Genomic DNA, 23,815 nt, shown 5'->3' with positions numbered 1-23,815 from the left:
TACTGCCTTGGCGGGGTGCTGCTCGGGTACCCCCCAAACATTTTTTTCGGGACACCCGAATTTTTTATCCTCTGGAGCAGAGAGAGGAGCTGTGGATTATTGTTATTGATATCGTACAGTAACAAAGTATTTGTACATTACAAAGTAATAAAGTACAGTGTTACAATGTGCTGTATTACTTTTATTCAAACTGTATTCCCTTCTTATCATGTAGCCTACACTTCTTCCTTTCATTGATACATTTAAATCACCTGACTACAGCATATAACATACCTGCTGCAACCCTGTGCTGCTGCTGCTTCTCTCTGCCTCATCCTCTATTGCTGGAGGCAGCTCCACCTCATCTGATCTCTGATATGAAAGTAATCGTGTTATGATCATATTGAGCTATTGGTGTAAGTCTAACATTAAACAAGCAGTCTGCTTGTCATACATGGCTGACGATCAGTGCTTGAATTGGGCCGGTACTCACCGGTACGCAGTACCGGCACTTCTGATTTTTACCCATGTGGTACCGGCACTTCTTACTGAGTACCGGCAAGGTGCCGGTACTCAGTAAAATGCCGGTAGTCAGCCGCCGGCAATATACGTATATATTGTAAACGCAACGCAGCGCAAATGTGGGTCTGACTCTGCCTCACAGAGGGTGACTGGCTGTCTACATGACGTGGCCTGCCGACATTGCCACTTTCATACAGATACTAATGCCCTCGATTGGTCTCTGTGTGTCATTCAAGCTCGGGAGGGTGTGTGTTGGTGTATGTGTGGCGCGAGCGAGCGAGAAAGCGCGCACACCGGTTACGTGTATTGTTGTTAGCATCTGGTGCTAGCTAGCTGCGCTAACGGATATAAGGAGCTTTTTCAACAACAAGGTGGAGGAAGAGTCCTTTGCTGTCAGACTGAGAGGCTGAAAACTACAGCTCTGGTGAGGTAAATTACTCTCTGAGTCTTTAGATAGTTAACTTAGTTTAAGTTATCTCAGTGGGTCTCAAACGGTTCGGTCACCATTTATGTAAACACATATTTCCATTTCAGGGGGTAGTGATTAGTAAAATATGCATGAATAATACAAACAAAATGTTAACGAGGTGAAAAAAGGTAAGATAAACTTGTTGAGAGCTAAAACTAGTCTTTGCTGTTGCCTCAAAGAGGAGCAGGGGGGAGAGGAGGGAGACAGGAGAGGCCGATTCAGGAGCCCAGACACACTCACAACTATAAATTAACCAAAAACAAATAAATAAACAAGTTTCAATGTTTTTTCATATTGGATATTGTATGTTATTGGTTATGGCCATGTACTTATGATTTTATGATTATTTAAATGTATACATTTCTGTTTCATATGGGTGTAGTCTCTTTATTTCCCCCTCAAAATGCACCAGATTGATGCATTTAAGTCCAACATTTTAAAAAAAATCTTACCGGGGGAGCATGTCCCCGGACCCCCCTATAGGATTTGAGGCCCAGCCCTACTGTTCCCAAATTTCATTTCATTTCAAACCTTTATTTAGACAGATTAGTCCCTTGAGATCATCGATCTCATTTACAAGGGAGACCTGCATCATTTAGTTCCACATGAAACATAAAAACAACATACAAACAACAGAGGATATCATAATTACATATTCAACATTTACAACTACCCAGAGTGTCAGAAAGCATTTCATTTAGACATGCCTTAAATACATTCAAAGAAATAAAAATGCTCAATTTCAATTTTGCCTGTAGACTGTTCCAAGCAAGTGGAGCTGCGCACATAAAAGCTGTCTTACCTAAGACAGTCCTTACTCTTGGCACATCTAACAAGACTATATCCTGTGATCGCAGACAATAGCTGCTTGCAACTTTCTGCTTTATCAATGAACAGATATAATACGGGAGTTTGCCCAACATAGCTTTATAGATAAAAGTGTACCAGTGACTGAGCCTCCGTACAGTGAGTGATGGTAAACCTGCCTTGGTATACAGTGTACAGTGATGAGTAAGTGCTTTACAGTTAGTGACAAATCTCAGAGCACTATGATACGCAGCATCTAGTTTGCTTAGGTAGTTGGCAGGTGCATTCATATACAGCAGATCACCATAGTCCAGCACAGGTAAAAAGGTCACAGTGACTAGCCTTTTCCTGGCCTCAAGCGAGAAACAGGACTTATTCCTGAAAAAGAAACCTAGCCTAACCCTCAGTTTTTTAAGCAGGTTATTGACATGAAGTTTAAAAGAGAGACAGTCATCAAGCAAGATACCAAGGTATTTGTAACAGGCAACAACTTCAAGTTTTGTTCCTTGCGTTGATACAATATCTAAAACAGGCTCTGGTGACTTTTTAGCTTTTGAAAAGAGCATTATCTTGGTTTTATCCACATTTAAAAGAAGCTTTAGTTCAGAGAGCTGAGTCTGAATAATGTTAAAAACAGCCTGTAATTTAACAACCGCCTCCTGAATGGAGGGACCTGCACAATACATCACGGTATCGTCCGCATAAAAATGTAAAGTAGCTTCATCCACATTTTCACCTAAACTGTTGATATATATGGAGAATAAAAGTGGACCTAAAACAGAACCTTGAGGAACACCATTAGCAATGTTTAACCACTCAGAAGACAGCCCATCAAAGTGAACACATTGGTACCTTTCAGAGAGGTAGTTCACAAACCACCCCACTGCAAGGCTGGATATGCCAGTACTGAGTAGCCTCTGTTTTAAGACACGATGATCAACGGTGTCAAACGCTTTGGAAAGGTCAATAAACAGAGCTGCACAACTCTGCTTATTATCTAGCATACTAGTAATATCATTTACCACTTTCATTGTTGCAGTGATGGTGCTATGTTTCTTCCTGAAGCCTGACTGATGTTTAGACAGGATATCATTTATACATAAAAACTCCTTTACTTGTTCACTCACAAGTCGTTCAAGCACCTTAGCCAAAACTGACAATTTAGAGATTGGCCTATAGTTATTTAAAATAGTTGCCTCCCCTCCTTTCAGTAGAGGCAGGACATAAGCAGACTTCCATACTTTAGGAATTGTATTTGTGCTGAGGGAGAGGTTAAAAAGAGAAGTAAGAGGTGGAGCAATAAAATCAGCAGCTATCTTTAAAAAGAAAGGTTCTACGTTGTCCGGGCCAGCCGGTTTCTTAGGATCTAACTTGGATAACGCTTCATGGACAATACCAACAGTTAAAGGAGTAAAACTGAAAGGGTTTTCCAGACCACATTGTTCAGAGTCAAGGACTGGAGCGTTCACAGAAGCAGAAGCACAGTCAGTGACAGAATCAAACAGAGAGCCACAAGAGACAAAATGCTTATTAAAGCAATTTAGCATGGTGGCCCTGTCTGATATAATGCCAGATGCTGTGGTGAGGTACGGAGGTAGCTCATTTGGGATATCACCAGTGGAAATCGATTTTATGGCTTTCCAAAATTTACTAGGATTATTCAGGTTTTCTGTGGTAACTGACAAATAGTACTTTGACTTAGCACTTTTGACATTTGAAGTAAAGCTATTCCTTAGCTGCCTAAAGCGTAGCCATTCTACCTCTGAGCCTGATTTCCTAGCCTTTGCCCAGGCATTGTTTCTCTCATGAAGGAGACTGGACATTTCAGCAGAAAACCAGGGATTGTTTCGTCCCTTCACTCTAAATTTACGCAGAGGTGCATGTTTATCTATAATTTTTATAAAACCAAGATAAAAATAAGACCATGCAGTTTCTACATCAGCACACAGATCGATTTTTCCCCAATCAAAATCAAACAGATCATGTAAAAAACCCTGCTCCACTAAGTGTTTTTTATCTCTCTTTGTGATGATGCGTGGTTTAACTTTTTGGACCTTAGTGTCCCTAATTGTGGCTACAACACAGTGGTCACTCACATCATTAGCAAATACTCCCACAGATGAGTATTTATATGGAACATTTGTTAAAATTAGATCAATTAAGGAGGATTTATTTGGGGACTTAATATTTGGGCGAGTAGGACTGTCTATAATCTGAGTAATGTTCAAAGAGGTACACAGGTTTTTAAAATCCTCTGACACAGAAGTTAACCAATCCCAATTAAAATCACCAAGCAGCACTATTTCCTTGTAGGAAAGTTGAGATAACAGTTTTGCCAATGAAGATAAGGAGTCCTTGACAGCCGAGGGGGCCCTGTAGCAACCCACCACCATGACCTGTTGACCCTTTGTTACTTCGACATTCACAGCTAAAAATTCTAGTTGTTTACTAACAGATTTGGAAACCATTTTTGTTACACAAAACTTATTTTTCACATAAATGGCAACGCCACCACCTTTTTTAGGACGGTCAGTGCGATATACATTGTAACCATTTATGTAAATGTCAGAGGCCAAGATCGATTTGTCTAGCCACGTTTCTGATAAGACAATGACATCAGCATCAGTTGAACTCGCCCAAATACGGACAAAATCTAATTTAGGTAACAGACTGCGCACATTTAAATGAATTAAACCTAACCCCGATCTAGAACTAAAATCAGCAGGAGTAGCTATTTGACTAAAACTACCAGGTGGACCCGGATTTGGCTGTACATTTCCTGATAGTAACAACAATAAAAATACCAAGCACCTTTTCCTCTTAATCAACACACATACATTTTCAGCTGTTCTAGAGTCACCAGCAAACTTCGCAAAAGTGAGATTGGAGTTCAAAAAACAATTCTGAAGGACCATTGTGGCAGGCATGTGAGAAAGACAGACATTTGACGAAATGAATGTCCGCGACAGTGCAACTAGCAATTGTTTGTGCAACCCATCCGAACCTGTACAGGGGATGTCCACTGCGGGCGGCAGAACGGACCCGCATCCAGCAGAATTGTCAGGATGACTAGCGAACTTCTCCTTGTCCAGCACAGTCAAAAAAAGGCACAGCAGAAACACGACATTTGCCATTTTCCCAGACCAGCTCAACAGCATCCACGATGTTCCCGAAGCAAAACCACGTCAGGACAGCAGCAAGGAAATAGGCAATCAGCAGTGTGGCAACACTCCGGTTTCTCCGCGGTATCTCCAGACCAGGCCTCCCCCGCACAGTAGCACCCAACAGGTGGGAGTAGGCCTCTAACAGCAGGTGGATAGCGGCCTTCAGCCGTGGGAACCACCACCAGCAGAAGCAGAAATGGGTGGACGGCAGGCCCTCAAACCGCGGCAGATCCTCCACAGATCAATGGCGTTAAAGATGGAACATAGATGGACATAGATGGAGCCTAAGCCGGAGAGCTAGATCTATGCTAACAGATGCCAGATGCTAACAGGTAGTGGGAGCCTGTAAAAATTGCGAAATAGATTTGCAATTTTTTTTAAATAGTAACCCATCTCCATATGTTTCTTTTTGGGTAGTAGATTTAAACTAGAGGGCTATCACCTTGTGCAGCAACGCTATTGACAAATAAATCCAGCAAAGTGGCACAAAAAACTGGTAGTGGCCTCAGGGACGAGGAGTCATTTAACCAGCCAGTAGGAGTCAAGCTTTACTTTCTTTTATATCCATAATGAAAAAGTAAATCTGTTTACAGTTGTTTCATTATGGATGTTGAGAGGTATCCATATATCTCTTCATTTTGCTCTCAAAGTGCACCAGATTGATGCATCTAACTTCAATATTTTAAAAAAAATGTTCCCGGGGGAGCATGCCCCCGGACCCCCCTAGACTAGAGGGTGTCAGGTCCACTCCCCACTTATAAAAATAGCACTTTACCACTGCACCCCCTCTAATCTCAGATGCACCCTGAGTCATTTTGTTTAATTACAGTGAGCCTTTCTAAAATATAAAGAGACAAACCCACCAGCATTATAGGATATACTATGACTTTGTGCCAAATACTTGTTGCTGATTTAGAGTAGCCTACTGGCACCTTTTTTATTCCAATTCAAGCACTGCTGACGATACATTTTAAGAGGCAATTTGTTGAGTCACTGCCGCTAAATGCCGGTAGCATCAAGCTTGCAAATCCTGCCTCACAATTAGCCTCACATCTACAGGTGTAGACAGAACATCCAATTATCCTGAGCTAATTTACTGAATAAACCAACTCACATCTCCTGTCTTTTTTTTCACCCAACTCATTAGACTATTCTTCTGCTGGCGTTTCATTGTTGTTTTCTGTCAAATTCAATGCTGTAGTTCAAAACCGCGGTACCTGCTCACCATCTGTGAGCTATTTTTAGAATGCGCACGCTACGTTCGTTGTCACGTTCGTGCGCGTCCACCTGGGCAGGCTGGTGTTTCCTTCTCCCGTGACGATAACGGCTTGCGGTTAAAAAATAATAATAAACGAATTTCAAATGGGGGGGGGGACACAAGCGGGCAGACAGCAGAGCTCGGGGCAATAATGCAGATTTGTTTTACTTTTTTACACTTTGTTGTTCTCCTCCTTTCCTGTCTTGTCTCTGATTGTGAGTGTGTACATTCGTGTGTGTGTGTGTGGGGGGGGGGGGAGCCTTCAGAAAACAGCGGAGGGAGAATGTGAATACGCAAAGCAGTGGGCACTGAAACATGCACATTGGATAAATAACATAGGCGTTTAGTTTATTTAATAAAAGAGCACACTATGTGAAAAGTGACCGTAGATAGATTACTTCAGTTGCAATTTGGTGCTATATATATTTTTTTTTAAATAAAAAACACCTTGAATTTCATGCAGGGCGCGGGGCACCGTTGGCAGGGCGCAGCAATGGAAGGGGAAACACTATTGATGGATTACACAACGTGTCCTATTGCAAGATGGTCTCTAGTTGATCGTACAGGTTGAAACCTTAACATCTTTTTAAACCCAAACAATTTTTAAAACTATGAACTTTCCAACATTTATGAGGTGGGGATGTATTGCAAGAATGTTGTATTAGAATGGATTGGGTTTAGCTCAATGTGCCTAGTATACTGCCACTAAGAGCATGGACATAGGAAATTACCAATGATGACACTATCAATCAGGAAACTAGACACAAAACTGTACCATTGGAAATGTGACCTGAAGATTTGCGGAAAAATGTGTAGTAGAGGATATTTTGTAGATGTGTGTGTGTGTGTGTGTGTGTGTGTGTGTGTGTGTGTGTGTGTGTGTGTGTGTGTGTGTGTGTGTGTGTGTGTGTGTGTGTGTGTGTGTGTGTGTGTGTGTGTGTGTGTGTGTGTGTGTGTGTGTGTTTATAGTTTGTGTGTGTGTGTTTATAGTTTGTGTGTGCGTGTGTGCACCCACACCATATATTACTCCTGCGTATCCATGTGTGTGGGGTCTGTCCCACTTTTTTGCCCCTGACCTACTTATCTTGGAGCACACACACACACACACACACACACACACACACACACACACACACACACACACACACACACACACACACACACACACACACACAGACACACACACACACACACACACACACACACACACACACACACACACACAGACAGACACACACCAAGGGTACCCTGTAGGCAGGTAGAAGGTGCCCCTTTCCACCATCTGTTACTCCTGATCCCCAGATCTGCCCTCTCCAATCAGGCCAATTGTTTTTTTCCCTCATAATGTAACTATTTAGGGTGTTATTCTTCAATATTTCTAATCAAATATTTTACTGATCCTTTAACATCTACCTGAGTAATTAGATAGGAAAACTACAATTGAAATACAAATGACAGATTCCTAATTCAACCTGTATTTAAATGAACTTGCTGAGCAGAGACTGAATACCTGCTCCATGTAAATGATCTTATTCTGTTATCCTCAACCAGAGACAACTTCTTTTGACACATCTTAAATCATTTGAATTCAAAAGACACACCTCTGTTCAAAACACTGGAAACCAAACAGATTGGTGCTCTTTCTGGGGTATTGGTGTATATGTGGGAAGTAAAGACAGAGTTAATGAAAGTTAGCAACTCAAGGGTTCCATTACAAAATTAAATGCGATTTTTCAATTACATTTCTGAATATTGCAAAAAATGAGATCTTTGGCAAGTGCAGGTTTGTGATACATAGTTATTTTCAGCAGGATAATCTCCACATATTATCAACACTATAATGTTGTGTCAATGCATCGACATAAGCAAGAAGCTTAGGTTATAAACAAACTACATGACTTCATGTCACCACCGCTAAGCTAAAGGTGGCACATTTTCGGAGTGAGGATGTTTAATAGTCTCATTTAGTCAATTGTTAGAAACAAATGTGATGACCCAAAAAAAAGCTTCAGACATTCACTCGTGGAGTATTTACTGACATATTGTACGTCGTAGAACAAAACGTGCAAGTCTCTTCAGCTTGTGTTAGCCACAGGCCTAAGTTTGGTGTTCCAACCAAAAAGATATTAAAAAAGCGTTGACTTAGAGACAATGGAATAGGAAGTTGTAAAGGCAAACTCATTTCTGGGTTTTAGGACTCATTCCTTCATCACTCTATTATATAGTTAAAAAGGATGGAAGTGTATTCCATTGTACAGCAGAGAGAAAGAGAGGGATTGTTGAGGGGATTTACGACCATCGAAGGCTCATTTTGTCATTCCAACCTTATTATGTGTCTGCTGAGAGTCCCAGAGCTATATATAGATGTCTGTACAGGACAGGCTGCACACACACACATGTATGCAAACACACACACACGCGCACACGCACGCACGCACGCACGCACGCACGCACGCACGCACGCACGCACACACACACACACACACACACACACACACACACACTTCTGCTGTCAGACTGTTCTGATGAGTCACATTGAGATGTTACATGGTGCAAACACAGACTATTCATTTATCTAAACTTTAAATAAGATAATGAGAAAATGCAATACATTTTTCATCAGTTCAGAGTGAGGAGCAGAATGTGTGTGAAACAAAGAGCTCCTCTCTCTTTATGTCAGAGCGGCTGGGTCAGTAAGCTGCAGCACACTGACACCTAGTGAGCTCTGCAGCAAACTGACACTCTGGCCCAATTCCAATCCACCCCCTACACCCTACCCCTCCGTTTGCGCGTTCGCGCGGAGGGTCTGCCACATTAAGTGCTGTTCCAAACCAACGAGTGTGGAGCGGTGTGGAGGGGGAGTGGGCTATCAATCCCTCAAACAGCGAGTCTGCATCGGTGCTGACTGGAGACCGGTCTCTACCTGACGGGTCTCAAAGCTGTGTGTGTCCGTCAGAAAACAAGCTGTTTACAAACAGTTCCAGCAAACATTCACTGATAAATTGCGACCTCATGATAACCTCATATTTTAACTTAGGATCATACCTGTGTTTAGTCATACCTATGCATTTTATTATAAAGTTGTGTATATTTACAGACTGTTGCAAAAACTAAAAAGCTTATAAACATCAGGTTTTAAAACTAAAAGAGCTTTACAAAAAACAAAATTAAAGATGTTTGGAGTTTTATTTTTGTTATTAATTTTTAATAATAACTATTTTTTGTCCAAGAGATGCTGATTTGAAACCGTTGTTACATACAGTTACGGCATTTCCTATTTCTGCCGGAGACAGGGGAGTTTGTTCCAAAGCTTGCAGCTGTATTTATACCCTCCATCTGACAGGAGGGAGCCTCGTTTAGCTGCGAGTGTCACTCCGCCATGGAGTGGGATTGAGTAGGGTGTGGTTTGGAATTGGGCCCCAGTGAGCTCTGCAGCACACTGACACCTAGGGTGTTTCTCAATCTCGAGTACACTTGCTTGGTAACACATGTCTTCCGAGCAGTGTTGGGCAAGTTACTTTTAAAAAGTACCTAGTAATAGTTATAGTTACTGCTCTCAAAAAAGTAACTAGTTACTTTATTAGTTACTAAATTGTAAAAGTAACAAGTTACTTTAATTTACTTTAAACATAATAACAATACACATACAAGTGTTTGTGTTGTTCTGGCACAGTAAGAGAAAAGACAACTACCCATCATTGTAGCAATTATCATTATGAAATGTAGTGGAACAATAAAACACAAAAGATATGTTTAGACATTTTGACAGGCACTGCCGGTGGTTGAGACGGTGGGGTCTTTGGCGACTAGTTTTATAGCCCCATGTACATTAGTTAGGTGCTTCAGGAGATTGGCATTGCTGTTATGTTCAAAAATTTAAAATAGTGGTTATATCTCCAAGTTGTAAATGCGCTGCTGCTCTCGCTGATACTTTGTCTTTGCCATTGTGTGTGTGTGTGCTGGTGGTGCGCGTTGCCGTGTATGTGTTTGTGTGTCTGTGTATTTTCCCCATAAGGCAAGACCCGCCCAACTCTGTCTCTGATTGGCTTACCCTGAAATGTTACCCCGCGTTAACCAATCATCACTCCTCTCTGGTCACTCTCACTTTTCCATGGTACTGTGAGAGGACATCACTGTATCCGCCTGTAAATGACATCCGCAGGGAGTCGCGGTTCAGTTCCATCACATAATGTAACGCAGTAACGCACACATTTAAATCACAGTAACTATAACGACGTTACTTAATGGGAATAGGTAACTAGTAATGCGATTAGTTACCACAAAAAGTAGTTGCGTTACAGTAACGCGTTACTGTGTAACGTGTTAGTCCCAACACTGCTTCCGAGTCACTTGCTTCATAAGCGAGGCAAGAATACCTCCTGGCATTTGGAAAATGAAGAGTGGGACAGGCGAGCAAGTGTGCAGGTGTGCGTCATATGAGAGGCCCCGCCTTACATTTTCCGCCACAGATTTGGGGAAATTGGTACGTGCGCAAAGCATTGTGGGGATTTTAAGACCGCGGAGTCTACACACGTGCAGCCTCGAAATTTTTCCAAAAAAAGTACGCCAAGCTCTTTAGATTTCCAAGTATGCTGGACATTGGAACAGTCCTTCGGCGGCACTCAATGACGTAGTATGCTTAAAATAGTGGGTCTGGAGCAGCTTTACTCGACATTGAGAAACACCGCTAGTGAGCTCTGCAGCACACTTGCCCCTTTCACACCAACGCGGTTCTCGTTCTAGCTCTGTGCTTGCGCTCTTCTGGTTCGGAACCGTTTTTTCTTTTCAGCCCCCGTTTTGTTCACACCGCCTAGAGCCCAACTGGTGCTGCCGCTGCTGCGTCATGACGTCACCGTTTACGTTGCTGATTTTCTCCCCAACGGCGCTCACAACAACAACAACAATGGGGGACTGCGTCGGGTCGATGATCGTGTTGCTTTTAATCACACGAAGCCAGATTAAATTAAATAATTACTTCTCCAACCTTATACTTTTCTCCAGAGTGACGTGGCTCATTGTTTATTAATGTGTTTCAGCGGCATTTACCGACCGCTGCAGTGCTGCTTGTCCACCGGAGTTTGTTCTCCCGTAAACTCACGGGAGCGGCCGCTGTAAAGACTGTCACACAAGCAGCTGATAAATATCCCCAATTCCCTGTGGCGACTCCAGGGTATGGCTGGGGCAGGCTACAGCCATGCCAACAAATGGCTTAGCCCCACCTTAGCCCCACCATGAAAAAAGTAAGCAAAAAAAATTCAGCAAACTTGCGCCGAGTACATTTCACAAACAGCAGCAAGATTGATTTCAGTAGCCACTTGTCTGGAAATGCCAAAGACTAGAAACGGTTTGGAAAACTTTTGTCACGTAGTGATCGTCTTCTCAATAAAACATCTTTGCTAATGTCTTCTGGCCAATCAGAATCACCATAACGGCGTGGTGACGGAGAATAGTTTTGCAGTAGAACTTCTATTTATAGATCCATGGATACAACATTACGTGTTGATAGAAATCAACACGTAATTAAATAAGACCCCACGGTTTGATGATTGATAGATTTGTGGGCTGTCTTTCATTTTGACACACAGAACAATGGGGGCTATCCACCCTTATCCACAATGTAAAGTAATTCACACAGCCTCTTCCCTCATCTCTCTGTGAGGAGCAGCAGGTTCAGCTTTCAGAACAAAGTAACAAAAAACAGAAATGGCATTCATTAATAATAAAAAAAGTGTTTTTTATTTTTTTTTACTACAAGACAAATGTGCCTTTTTATTTCATACAGTTCAATTTGGATTGAGACAGGGAAATAATCTAAACCTCACGCGTGGCGTTTCACTGTCAAGGGGGGAGATATAGCGTGTACGTAATTACATTGCAAATACTGACTTGAGCCCCACCACTGTATGGGTTAGCCCTACCATAGATTACCCAACAAAAATACTCTGGAGCCGCCACTGCTAATTCCCCATAAGTGAATGTGTGTCAGTCTGAATTGATGCTGTTTGGCATCACAACGCTGTTATGAAAGTTTCTCTGGTATAAAATGGGTGATGTTAGCATAGCAACCGAAGCGATACTATCTTGACTACTTGTTGTTGCTATCCTATTGTGGCATAAGCCGTTTTCTACAGGCACATTTTACCGGCGTATTTTTCATTATGATTCTACTTGTGATAGTCACAACCAGTGACAACCAGTGCAGCCCATATATTGATTCCATCCGATAGCTGCTATAATACAAAACAACACGTCTGCCTGCTCTCCACAATGATCAATAACAGCTAACGGATGGTCAAAGTAAGGTACCAATAAACAGACTCACACAAAGCCTTGTTAGTGTTGCCTGACTTTATAAGTGTGTGGTTTCCTTCTCGTCACTTTGCTCAGCACTACTGCTTGTTACAACTTTTATTTGCCGTACTCGCCATAAATTCTTAGCTCAGGTTAATCTCGCCCCCTTCCGACGTAAGCGTGACGTATGCGGTTCTTGCTTCTAGACCGAATTTTTTTTCCGTGACTGGTGTGATGCATTTTTGGAGCCTGCCACATTAAGACTGCAGGCATGTGGAATAGTATTTATTAATTAATCTCTTTGCACCAATAAATAATAATATTCCCCATCAGTCCAACAGGTTAAGAACTTCCTAATTTGTGTTGTTTACTTTCAGTTCTTAAATCGGCTTCCAAGCCTACAGCTAGGCAGGAATTGAGCAGAAGACCGCATTGAATTGTGGGATACACAGACCAACACTTGATGCACACTTTTCCTCATTTCAAATGTACATACAGGGCTAAGTGTAATGTGTGCTGTCTTATTGTGTTACTACCTGGCTGAAGATGTGACAGTGCAGCTTGTATGTAGCCTGCGGGACAAAACCCAGGGCAAAAAAGGCCATCAAATCCACCCTGTCGATCATAAGGTGTTCAGCCACAATATTGATTCCAGATGACTCAGATGTTGGCTCAATTGTCATCCTATAACCTTCGTATGGAGTATGCAAATCAACTATATTGATTGAGATAAAGAAAAATCCTCTAAAATGAAATCAACATCTGTGGTCCTTTCATCAGGTGAAGCTGCCCTTCCCTGTGGACCAGATCACACACCTGCCTCGCAACGACTTCCAGATCCTCATCAAGATGCACAAGCTGACTTCAGAGCAGCTGGAGTTCATCCACGACATCCGCCGCCGCAGCAAGAACCGCATCGCCGCGCAGCGCTGCCGCAAGAGGAAACTGGACTGCATCCAGAACCTGGAGGGAGAGATCCGCAAACTGGTACAGTCCACACACACACACACACACACACACACACACACGCACGCACGCACGCACGCACGCACGCACTCACACACACACACATATGCACACACACACTTTGTTGAGACTAGGTAAGGTTTTGGCACAACTTGTTTAGGGTCGGGGAAAGATCTGCATTAAAACATATCAAACTACAACTAATTGACCTTTCGCAAAGCCACGCCCCTAAATGCCCGTTGTCCAATCATATTTGATCACGTGCGCGGCTCCCTGTGGAAGTCCGACAAGCTTAGCGTTCAAATTCATTGCGAAAATGGTGAAGCGTTGTGCTTATGGTATTTGCAAATCGGATAGCAGATATCCCATAAGCTTAGAGGGGGGGGGGGGGGGGGGGGGGGTGATATTTTACCCGTTTCCTAAACCCAAAACCCGAGAGGAGAGATGCCGCCAGTGGATAAAGAAATGCGGCAGGCCCCATGCCCAGCTGAATATGGCGAATATCAACAAACACAAATACGTTTGCTCCAAGGTAAATACGTGCTAACGTAGCTAGCTAGCTAGCAAAGATTACATTCACAAATTAACTAACTAATTTAATTAACTAATTTCACTAACTAACGTTAGCTAAAGTCACACGACTACAGCTGTAAGCTGTGTGCTTCTAGGTCGTTTTGACCATGTATATCACTTGATGCATAATAATGTCTGAACAGCTGAGCTCCGTTATTAGTCTACCTGTGGTCAAAGTACAAACAAGAAAGCCAACAGGCAATCATTCATTTATATTTTGCTTTAATCTTTGTAGCATTTTTTTAATGGAAAGCCTACTGCCGACTTCCCTAATCCTGCTGCACAAGTGGGCACCCCGACCCCCACAAAGGAACAACAAGGTGGATGCAGAAAGCCACCAAGGAAACGGTAGTTAACTTTAGACAAACTACAACATTTAATGCCTCTTGTGATTTTATTGTTTTATTCCAAAATAATAATAATAATTCTGTCGAATTTGACATACAGCTCATGTGGTTTTTCACTCTTGCACTGCGACCTGTATGCAAGTGCCTCTATTGATGTTGTGCCTCCCTCTTTTCTAATGTTTATACTGTGGATATAACCCTCCATAGCGTATTGTAGCCCCTTTTGTCGGGACCTGGAGGATATTGCTGCGTTATTGCTCCAAAATGAGTCTGTTAAGGCGACTCCGACGTTACGGAGACCCTCCATTATGGCTTTGTTTAACGCATCCGGCTCTCAGCTTGTCGGACTAGCAACAGTAACCAAGGGGGGCGTGGCTTGGCGAAAGGTCAATTGCTAAGGTAAGGGATCCTTTGTTGTTATGGTTACAAGAAGAACCACGCACTTGTGGGAGAAAGGGATCAATGAGGTATCAGACAGGGAAGACAAACAGTGGTCTCTGTGTCAGAGCTGTGCCCTCAGCCCTCCCTGTGGAGTGATGAAGATGATAACAGGTCTCATTAGTTCTGCCTTTGCCTGTGACTGATGAGTGTCATACCTCACACAGACACTAGAGGTCGCCTGTTGAATATTAAGCAAGCATTCAGAACCCAAACAGGCCTGCTTTTAAAGAACACAACAACATTGCTGTTTAAGGTTCTGGTTGTGATGTGAATTCTTATTTTTTTAGCAATAATACATAAAAACACAAAGAGGCTGCTGATGTCTTAGAATACTTGAGGTTTATTGAAAGGCTTGGCCAAGGAGAAACAAAAGACCAACAATTCAAGCAAAAACTAGTTTGCAGTCACATTGTATGCCATAATTTTACACTCAAAACAGAGGTGTAAAATGGACTTCACAGCTGGTCTGCCTGGTGTGACTTAGGGCTTCCTACCATAATAAAGGACCTTCTGATATCAAAATATGTATTAAGATGGCCCCATGTACTGGGGCTTGGTTCAGATGCGTAGGACCGGGGTTCGAATCCAGCATCGGACAATTTTCTGCTTGACATCCCCTCTGTCTCCCCCTTTTTACACTGACACTTCAATAGGCGCTGGTTACCCAAAGATATATATGTATGTATTAAGACTAATGTTGGAATATATTTTTATATATACTAAATATACTACGAAAATGACAATGGTGAGACTGATTGTATCTTTTGTCACGACAATCTGGAGGTAAACAGCAGACATAATTTGTTCATATAAAACTATAATCCGTGATGCATGTGACGTGCATATATCCATATGACTTGACATTACGTCAGGTCATCAGTGTTCTAATGTTGATCCGAACACACCCTGACAGACTGTATTGGAACACAACACTGATGCTATGGTTTAATGGTGAGGACACACTGGGTGCAACTTGACAATATAGAAAACGTTTTGAGGTCATATCCTCATGGTTGAATGGTTGTAAGTCACTGTGGATATAAGCATCAGGTTAATGTACAGAAATGGGATGGAACTGAATGTCAGACTCTGATTGGCCCTGCTGTCCTGCTAACCTGCTGCTCCTTTGTCTCTCAGGTGAATGAGAAGGACAAGCTGCTGAGCGAGCGGAACCAGCTGAAGGTGTGTATGTCGGAGCTGTGGCAGAACCTGTCCTTCCTCTCGCAGCAGGTGTGCAGGGAGGTGCAGGGCACGCAGCCCCCCGCCCACGCCAGCATCGACCTCACCTCCAGCCCAGCATCGCCTTCTGACCACGGGGGGTCCTCCCGGCCCCTCTCTCCTGCGTCCAGACAAAACGCTGCGTGTCTCAGTGAGGCGGGGCAGAGCCCCGAGTGTCCCCTGCTGCTGGGGCCCAATGAGGAAGTATGTAGCCCCACGGTAACAGTGGACTTCTGTCAGGAAATGACTGAGAAATGTACAACAGAGGAGCAGACCTAGAGTCTCACACTGTCTATACCTTGATTTTTTGTTTTGTAATGGATGACACATCGTTGTCTTATCAGCAATACTGTCCAACAGGTGTATGTGGACTGGCAGCTTCCTGTCTCTCTGTCTCATCCCGACTCCACTTCCTGTCTGCTTCCCTCCCTCCCTGGTGCATCATGGGAGGTTAAACTCAGGAATTCCTCAGAATGTTCCCTAATGTCCCTGTAAACACGCACTTTACTTTACAGTCCTGTCAACGCTTCATACTTACTTTGGTACATATACACATGTGTTTTAACTGTTGAGGGTTACAGGACTTTAAAGTAAAATGTTACCAAAGGTGTGTATTTGTACAATTTTCATTGGATGACGCTGTCAGATGACTCTCATTATGCAAACTTTCTTTGGTCAAATTTCACATGGACTTCTCAGATGGACGTTTTTACACAGTTCTCTTCTGCCTTCTTTCATACGTCCGCTAAGAGACAGAAATACATTACAAAGCACTGCCCCCCCCCCCCCCCCCCCCCCTCCAGGAGGAGACAGCCGCTAAAGGGGGGTCTGGATAGATTAAAGGACCACACCGTTTCTGACTACATTTACACTGACTTTTCCATAGCATGCTCCTGTGTTCCTCAGCTATGTTTCGGGTTAGGGTTAGGGTTAGGGTCTTGAGCATAGATGATTTATTTCAATTATGCTCAGTCAACATGCAGGAATGTTGAAAATAGCTTGAGCTTGTTAGATCATTCATTTACTTCTGCTTTGGTTCTAGTCAAAGTTAAATACGCTGTTTCAAACGCTTCACTTTGCAGCTTCATGGTTTCCAAATCATTTTCACACAGTCCAAATGGTACCATTTATTTTCATTTGACTTAAGCAGTAACATGACTTTTAATGACCAAAACACACATAATGTAGTTTTAAATTACAGCCAGGCATACAATGAAACAAATATAAAGAATAAAATAAATGCATTTAGTGCTGGTTCCTCCATTCATTACAATATAATGACAGGAAGTGCTAAATTAAAATGATCTCAAACGTTTAAAAGGTTGAAATGTTTACACATTGGTACACTTAACTACAATGACCAATGAATGAAAACAAATCCTTAAAATATAAACAGACATGATATTCAATGTAAGGATTTATTTTCTCATGCAACTTCTTCTTTATTGCTATTTTATTTATTAGGTCAAGTGAAATATAGGTAACATTAGCTCCCTGGAAAACAGAGAACATATTTCAAAGTGTGTAAAGAGAGGACACAGATATGCTGTGGAAATGGAAGTGGTCTAAATGTAAAGGACACCCTGGTGTGGTCTTTGAACAGCAGCTGGACGGATCATAAGTGCTCTCTCTGTTTATGTATTGTCTTAAAGTAGAATTTAGTGTCTGTACTTACGGTGATGATGTATTTAGCTGCACTGTTCTTGTATTGTACATAAGACAAATACCCCTAATGAAAGTATTTGGTTCAGTGTGTTGGTGCACACTTCAGACCCACACATCATATATGAATCTGTTCAAACACAGAGCAACATGATCAATTCCCACTGACCAATCAGTGTCCCTCATGGAGTGTGAGGCTCAGAGCTGCAAACAAACACACTGGCACGGTATTGATTTAGGGAGACGCCAAATTCATCAGCGGTGAAACGTCGATGTCGGGGCACGTGGCCGGGGGAGTGCACTCGGTGGGGGGAGGGGTGTTTGGCTGGTGCAGTGGGGTCAGTGAAACCACTTTCAGCAGGTCAAAGTACAATCTGGTTATATTTCACTGCACCAGTACGGAGGAGGTTTAGGCCAACGTGTATTGAGTTCTGACCAAAATACATTTAGAGAGTTTCGTTGGAATTCTAGGAAAATAGTCCGATTTTTTTATTTAAAGCCATAGTTCTGAGATTCATTTTTGAACTCTGAGAAATAATGCCAACATTTTAAGAATAAGATCAAAGTTATGAGAACTATTTTTGAATTATTAGAAATGTCACGTTAAAGTCAGGATTATCATATTAAATAAAGATTTCTAAAATGCAATCAGAATTTGGAGAAAAAGGTCAGATATCAGATTAAATGTTGAATTGTGGGGGGAAAAAATCTAAATGTTGACCTTAAAGTCTGACCTACTATCAGACCTTACCTACCTAGAGAGTTATTGCTCGATGAGTTATAGTTAACCGTTCTTCTGACTTTTAACTCATCATTTAAAATGTTATTTCTGACTTTAATCACAGACTTTAAACTAAAGACTTTATTTGGTTATTGGATCTTTAAAGGTACCCATACTTACCCATACTTCTTAGAATTCTGACATTTTTTCTAAGATTCTGACTCTAATCTCCGAATGAAACATAAAATACTCAATATTTATTTGACATGTGGCCTTAATCCTCCTCCGTAGACCAGACACTCATCATTGGCCCTTCAAAATAAGAGCTGTTATTTCCAAGATGCCATACTCCTAGTTTAAAAAATAAGTAAAATGTTGTATTTGAAAAATAGAACTAAACTACGTTACTCAGAATGGCAGCTCTAACAGATCAGAAATAAATAAGTCAATCTGCCTTCAGAGGAAGGTTTCCCTTCAACCAATGCTAACCCCACAATGAGCTGATGCTCAGAGCACACTGAAGAACACTGCTCCCATTTTTATTTTATTCCTCAATGTGAACTTTATTTATTTTGACTCTTGATGTTGGGGGGGTGGGGGTTCGGGTGTAGAGGAAATTGCTTCGATGTAAATGTAGGTTGCTTCCCTTTCTTAGAGTTGGTTTGTTAATGGTTGTTCATTTTTGCATTCTTCATGAAAATAAGTCTTTATTTACAAGTCTCACATGTTCTTAGTTAAGTTTAATATTTTAACTTACAAGAGGTGTGAGTATGTTTACAATTTTGCGTATGACGTTTTTGTTTTGTAAAGATATATAAGACCTGGGAATTAAGCTTGCTTAAATTGACATCATGTAATAGTGTTGTGACAGAAAGAAGCATCTGACAGTGCAGCTACATTGTTTTGCCTTAGAGTTTAAAGAGGCCAAACTATCACGAGGGAACAAATTAATTCATTCCATGGAAACTGCATTGCAACAGTCCACTCCCTATTTATTCATTTGTAAGCTTTCTTTTTTAACCGGAAGTCAAACCTTGTGATCATTTTTTTTTTTCTTTTTCCTTTAATATTCATAAGCATTCCAGTCATGCAGAGTAATCAGCCCCGTTTTGTGACAAAAGGTTAATATAAATACAATAAATAAAACATCTATCAACATGAATATAGACAGAATATGTAATATAGCCATGAAAAAATAATTACACAAATGTAAACAACATTTTGAGCAATAAATAATCTTAAAACCAAAACTGCTAGGTGTAAAATGAACTATAATATATTGTCGTATAATAATAAAAAGAAAATGCCACTTCATTATAATCAGCTAGGTTCTGGATTTCATGACTGCATAATATATTTCTGTATATTTTCATATGATCTTTTCTGACTTAAGATTTAATATTGACCACTAATGCTACGTTCACACCGGACGCGATGCGAATATTCGCTTCGCTCTAATCGCTCAAGTTTCACCGCGGCTTACCGTTTGTTTTATCGCGTCATTCAAAACAGACATACCGTTGACGCGCGGCTGGCTCGGGAGCTACAACTACAACAAAATGAACATATTTTACCGTGATTCAATTGTAATACACGTTTCTAAATGATGCCGACGTAACAACATACTGATACCGGTTAGTAAAAACCATGAATTAATGCTTGACAAGTCTGCAGACAAGACGGCAGGCGAAAAACCTTTTTTAATGCTTGTTTTCTGAATGGAGATTGGGTCGACCAGGCTAAGCTAACGTTGTATATGCTCACTCCACACTCATAACAACAGCCTACAGACATAAATAAACCAGCGACTTTATTCGCCATGACACAGACAGTCTGTGGTTTGTACTTGTTTAACTTCTGTACAGTTTCTGAACAGATATGAGGACCTGTGATCTCTGTTTGCTAACTGCTAACAGCTAATGGCTGATGTTTTCTGGTTGAACGTCAGTGACGGCAGGCTGAGATCCTCACCTCTGATTGGCTTCCGCGAGAACGCATCACGTGAATTTGACGCTCGAGTTGAAAAAATTGAACTCTCGCGTTTGACGCGGTGGCCCCCTTCAATCGCGTGATTCGCGCCGCGTCCACCGCTTCATGCGTGCCGTCGGAGCGAATTCGTGTCTGATCGTGTCTCTGCATTGACTTTACATGTAATCGCGCCGCCCCCAAACGTTGCATCGCATCCGGTGTGAACGCAGCATAAGGGTCACCTTAATGTGTCACAAAGGAATATCCTTTAAATGTATTATTTTATTATTATCGAACAAATAGAAGGCAGCACTTCAAAGATGTAAAATATGAATACTGAGCAGACCAGTGTTTTCTTTTCTTTTTTTCCGGTCTACCCTGTTGACGATAAATTCCAAATGTGATCTTACTGCCAACCAATAAGCACACACTTTTTCTCTAATTAATTTTCTGATGGAGTTTGAACCACACTTCGCTATGGTACAAAGGTTAAGTGAAGTTATGGATAATCCATCGTAGACTTTATTATTGTGCAGTAATGCAATGCTGAAGTTTACGATCAATTTGCACTTAAAACTGCATTAGCATGCCACAAAGTGAAAAATGACAGCAGTGAAAGCTGTTACATTTACCAGATTAGCTAACACAGGCAAGGATGGAACCTGAAAGAAATGTGAAGCTATAGCGCGGTGCAGAGTCCTACAATGCGGGAATCAGTTAGCATTGTAGCACTTCTGGTTCCCTCGTCTTGGAGTTTTTTGAATATGTTTTTGGTAAATGCCTGAAATAAGGTCTGTGACCAACACTTGCTAAAGAGATGTTCACATTATGTTCTACAACATAAAATATGTCAGTAAATAGCCCACTTGTGATGGTAGCTTCTATGTTAGCAACCGCTGTACATAATAACAGCGGTTGCTAAACTGCTAAACGTCATTAAGCCAAACATTAGCCGCCTTTAGCTTAGCGGTGGTGGTGTTAAGTCATGTGACTGATTTGTAGTTTATTTATATCCTAACGTTAGCTTTTTACTTCTGCCGATTGCGTTGGCGCTTAAAAAATCATAAAGTGGTGTTAATATCTTCAGGGCCACAGATCTTATTTTCTGCAATATTCCAAAATCCAATGTAAAAATCCAATTTACTTACGTTGTCCCTGGACTACTCTATACATTCATGGTTGCCATAGTGAAGGTGTGGTAGGTGATGTAGAACCCCTGGTTTACACAGTATCTCTATGACTTCATATAACTCACGTCCACTAACTTGTGACTGCTACTCTGAACAGGCAATTGAACAGTTATATTAGCATGAATCTTCATAGAAGTGTCCAGCTTCCATACGTCTTTGAACGCAGCTTTTATCTTGGCACAGTTATTTATTTAAACCATGAGCAGTGGTTTTCAGGGAAGACATTTCCTTTAACTATTTTGGAATGAAATGCTTTCTTTAATCACAACACATAGTGGCAGACTAAAGGAAGTACTTATGTAATCCAATCTGTTTACAGAATCGGGGCCACTTACATCTCAGATTGTGATTTTTGAGGTTTTCTTAAACCTCTGTAGAACAGACTAAGCACTTATCTACCTGGATATTTCAGCATACCTCTTTTTATGGGTACGGACTGTATGATAGTCGTGTGGACAGTTTCTGTGGCGTTGTTCCTAACTTTTTACAGTGGTTACTTCATTGTATTTATAGATTTTTGGTGAGCCATTTTTTACGTGTTCTTATTTTTACCTGTACCTACAACATGACTGTTATTTGCAGATTGAGCATTTTTCATTTCCTTTTTTATCTTTGAATGTTCAAAATGAGTTGTGTTTTGTTTAGATTTATTTGTAAATATTGTGCAACATGTCATGTTTTGTTAATTTGATATGAAAAGGGTTTTAAAGAGAAAAAACAGCATTTTGTCTAGGCATTTTTTCTTGAGAAATAAAACAAAAAGCATGAGAATTCTCCGGTGTTGTGTTCAATGTCTGCTCACACAGTGACCGCTTTTTTGTTAAGAAGCATTTAATGTGAATACTGTCCATCATCATCTCTCATGAAATGACTGTATATAAATGACTATACACAGATACACATGACTCTAATCAAGTGTTAGAAAAAGTATTTAAAGATCATAACGTCCATGTTACACAAGTTAGTAGATCCTCTGAGGAGTTTGCTCCATGATCATCCATTAAGATGTCCACATTAGAAAACATTATAAATAAACACAATCCTTTCCTTTTACTACCAACAAGTAGACTTTCTAAGGTGCTTCGATTCCAAATCTGGTGTTCCTACGGCACTGAGTCCGCTGTCCCATCATGGCTGACTCCACTGGCTTTGTCCCCATCATGACTCCATGCTGCCGGCTGGACCACTGATAAAGTTTGCGGAACACAGCTGCGACGCCATGATGTGAGGCTCCACGCTTCACTTCTTCATGATAGAGGAGATATCCAGAAACATGCTCTGAAAGGACAAGAGGACAGGGTCAGACTGGAGCAGCAAGACGTAGAACACAGGGTGTAGCTTGGGATGGTGGAGTGTTTGAACAGATCAACAGAACATGAATGTTTCGTTAACATATGAACACAGTTAGACAAGAGAACATTACGTTCAACTGAATTGTTCTAATTAATTGGTTTTCTCTACCGTAAAATACATGTAGATATGTTGTGTCACATTCACATTCATTTTATTTGTGCATGTATTTAATCACCTCTTATAATTGATATCATTGTTTATCTATGTGATGAAGTAATACTTATTTTATTTCTGATTCCTGATGTCTGTAACTACTGGGCTTCATCCAAAGCACCTCTACCCTCTTCTGCTCTCTCTAAACACTTTCTCCTTTAACCTATGACTGTTTATGTGTATTTGTCTCGTCCCAGATGTGTTGGCTCAACCTCATCACTCTACCAGTGAGTAATCTTCCTGCTCTTTTTTCTCCCCTTTGCTTCTTTGATTATACGATATCAGCTGGTAGGGCTGCACAAATAACTAACTTCAGTTAGTCTGACCGATATTGCAATTGCGATATGATTCACGATATTCAGTATTCTTTAATCCTAGTTCTAAATATCATTGAAAAATATATACAATTATTATGGTGTTTCTTTTTTAGAGGATCTATACTAAACAGATCTTTTTCTGTCGGATACAATTTATAGGCTGGGGTCTGTCTTCAGCTTCACAACACTCCATTCAAAATGATATTTTAACACATATTTACCCTTTAACAAATATTGTGTTTCCTGCAACTTCAATATTCCACTAGACCATATTGCAATTTTGATACAATTTGAATAACTGTGCAGCCCTATCAGCTGGTAACAACTGTTATACTCAGCACAGAAATGGTGGATAAAACCCGAAGCCAGAAGCCCTCTGCTCTGTAGAACTTCTCTTCTGATGTTTTGGACTACTG

At 41.2% G+C, this 23,815-nt stretch overlaps 1 protein-coding gene across 2 annotated transcripts in view; it reads left to right on the top strand.

Moving 5' to 3' along the window:
• LOC307046891 (transcription regulator protein BACH2-like) overlaps positions 1 to 22,347 on the top strand; it is an 84,041-nt gene extending 61,694 nt beyond the window's left edge. For both annotated transcript variants that reach the window (XM_079693555.1, XM_079693556.1), the window contains 2 exons: positions 13,271 to 13,477; positions 15,955 to 22,347. In XM_079693555.1, coding sequence (XP_079549681.1) covers positions 13,271 to 13,477; positions 15,955 to 16,314 — 567 coding nt within the window. In that variant the 3' untranslated portion in view covers positions 16,315 to 22,347. The remainder of the gene's footprint in view (positions 1 to 13,270; positions 13,478 to 15,954) is intronic.
• Positions 22,348 to 23,815: the final 1,468 nt, after the last annotated feature.

The sequence above is a fragment of the Notothenia rossii genome, assembly GCF_949606895.1.
Source record: "Notothenia rossii genome assembly, chromosome: 7".
NCBI lineage: Eukaryota > Metazoa > Chordata > Actinopteri > Perciformes > Nototheniidae > Notothenia > Notothenia rossii.
Note: the sequence above shows the minus strand (reverse complement) of the source record. Positions and strands in the feature narration are given on the sequence as shown.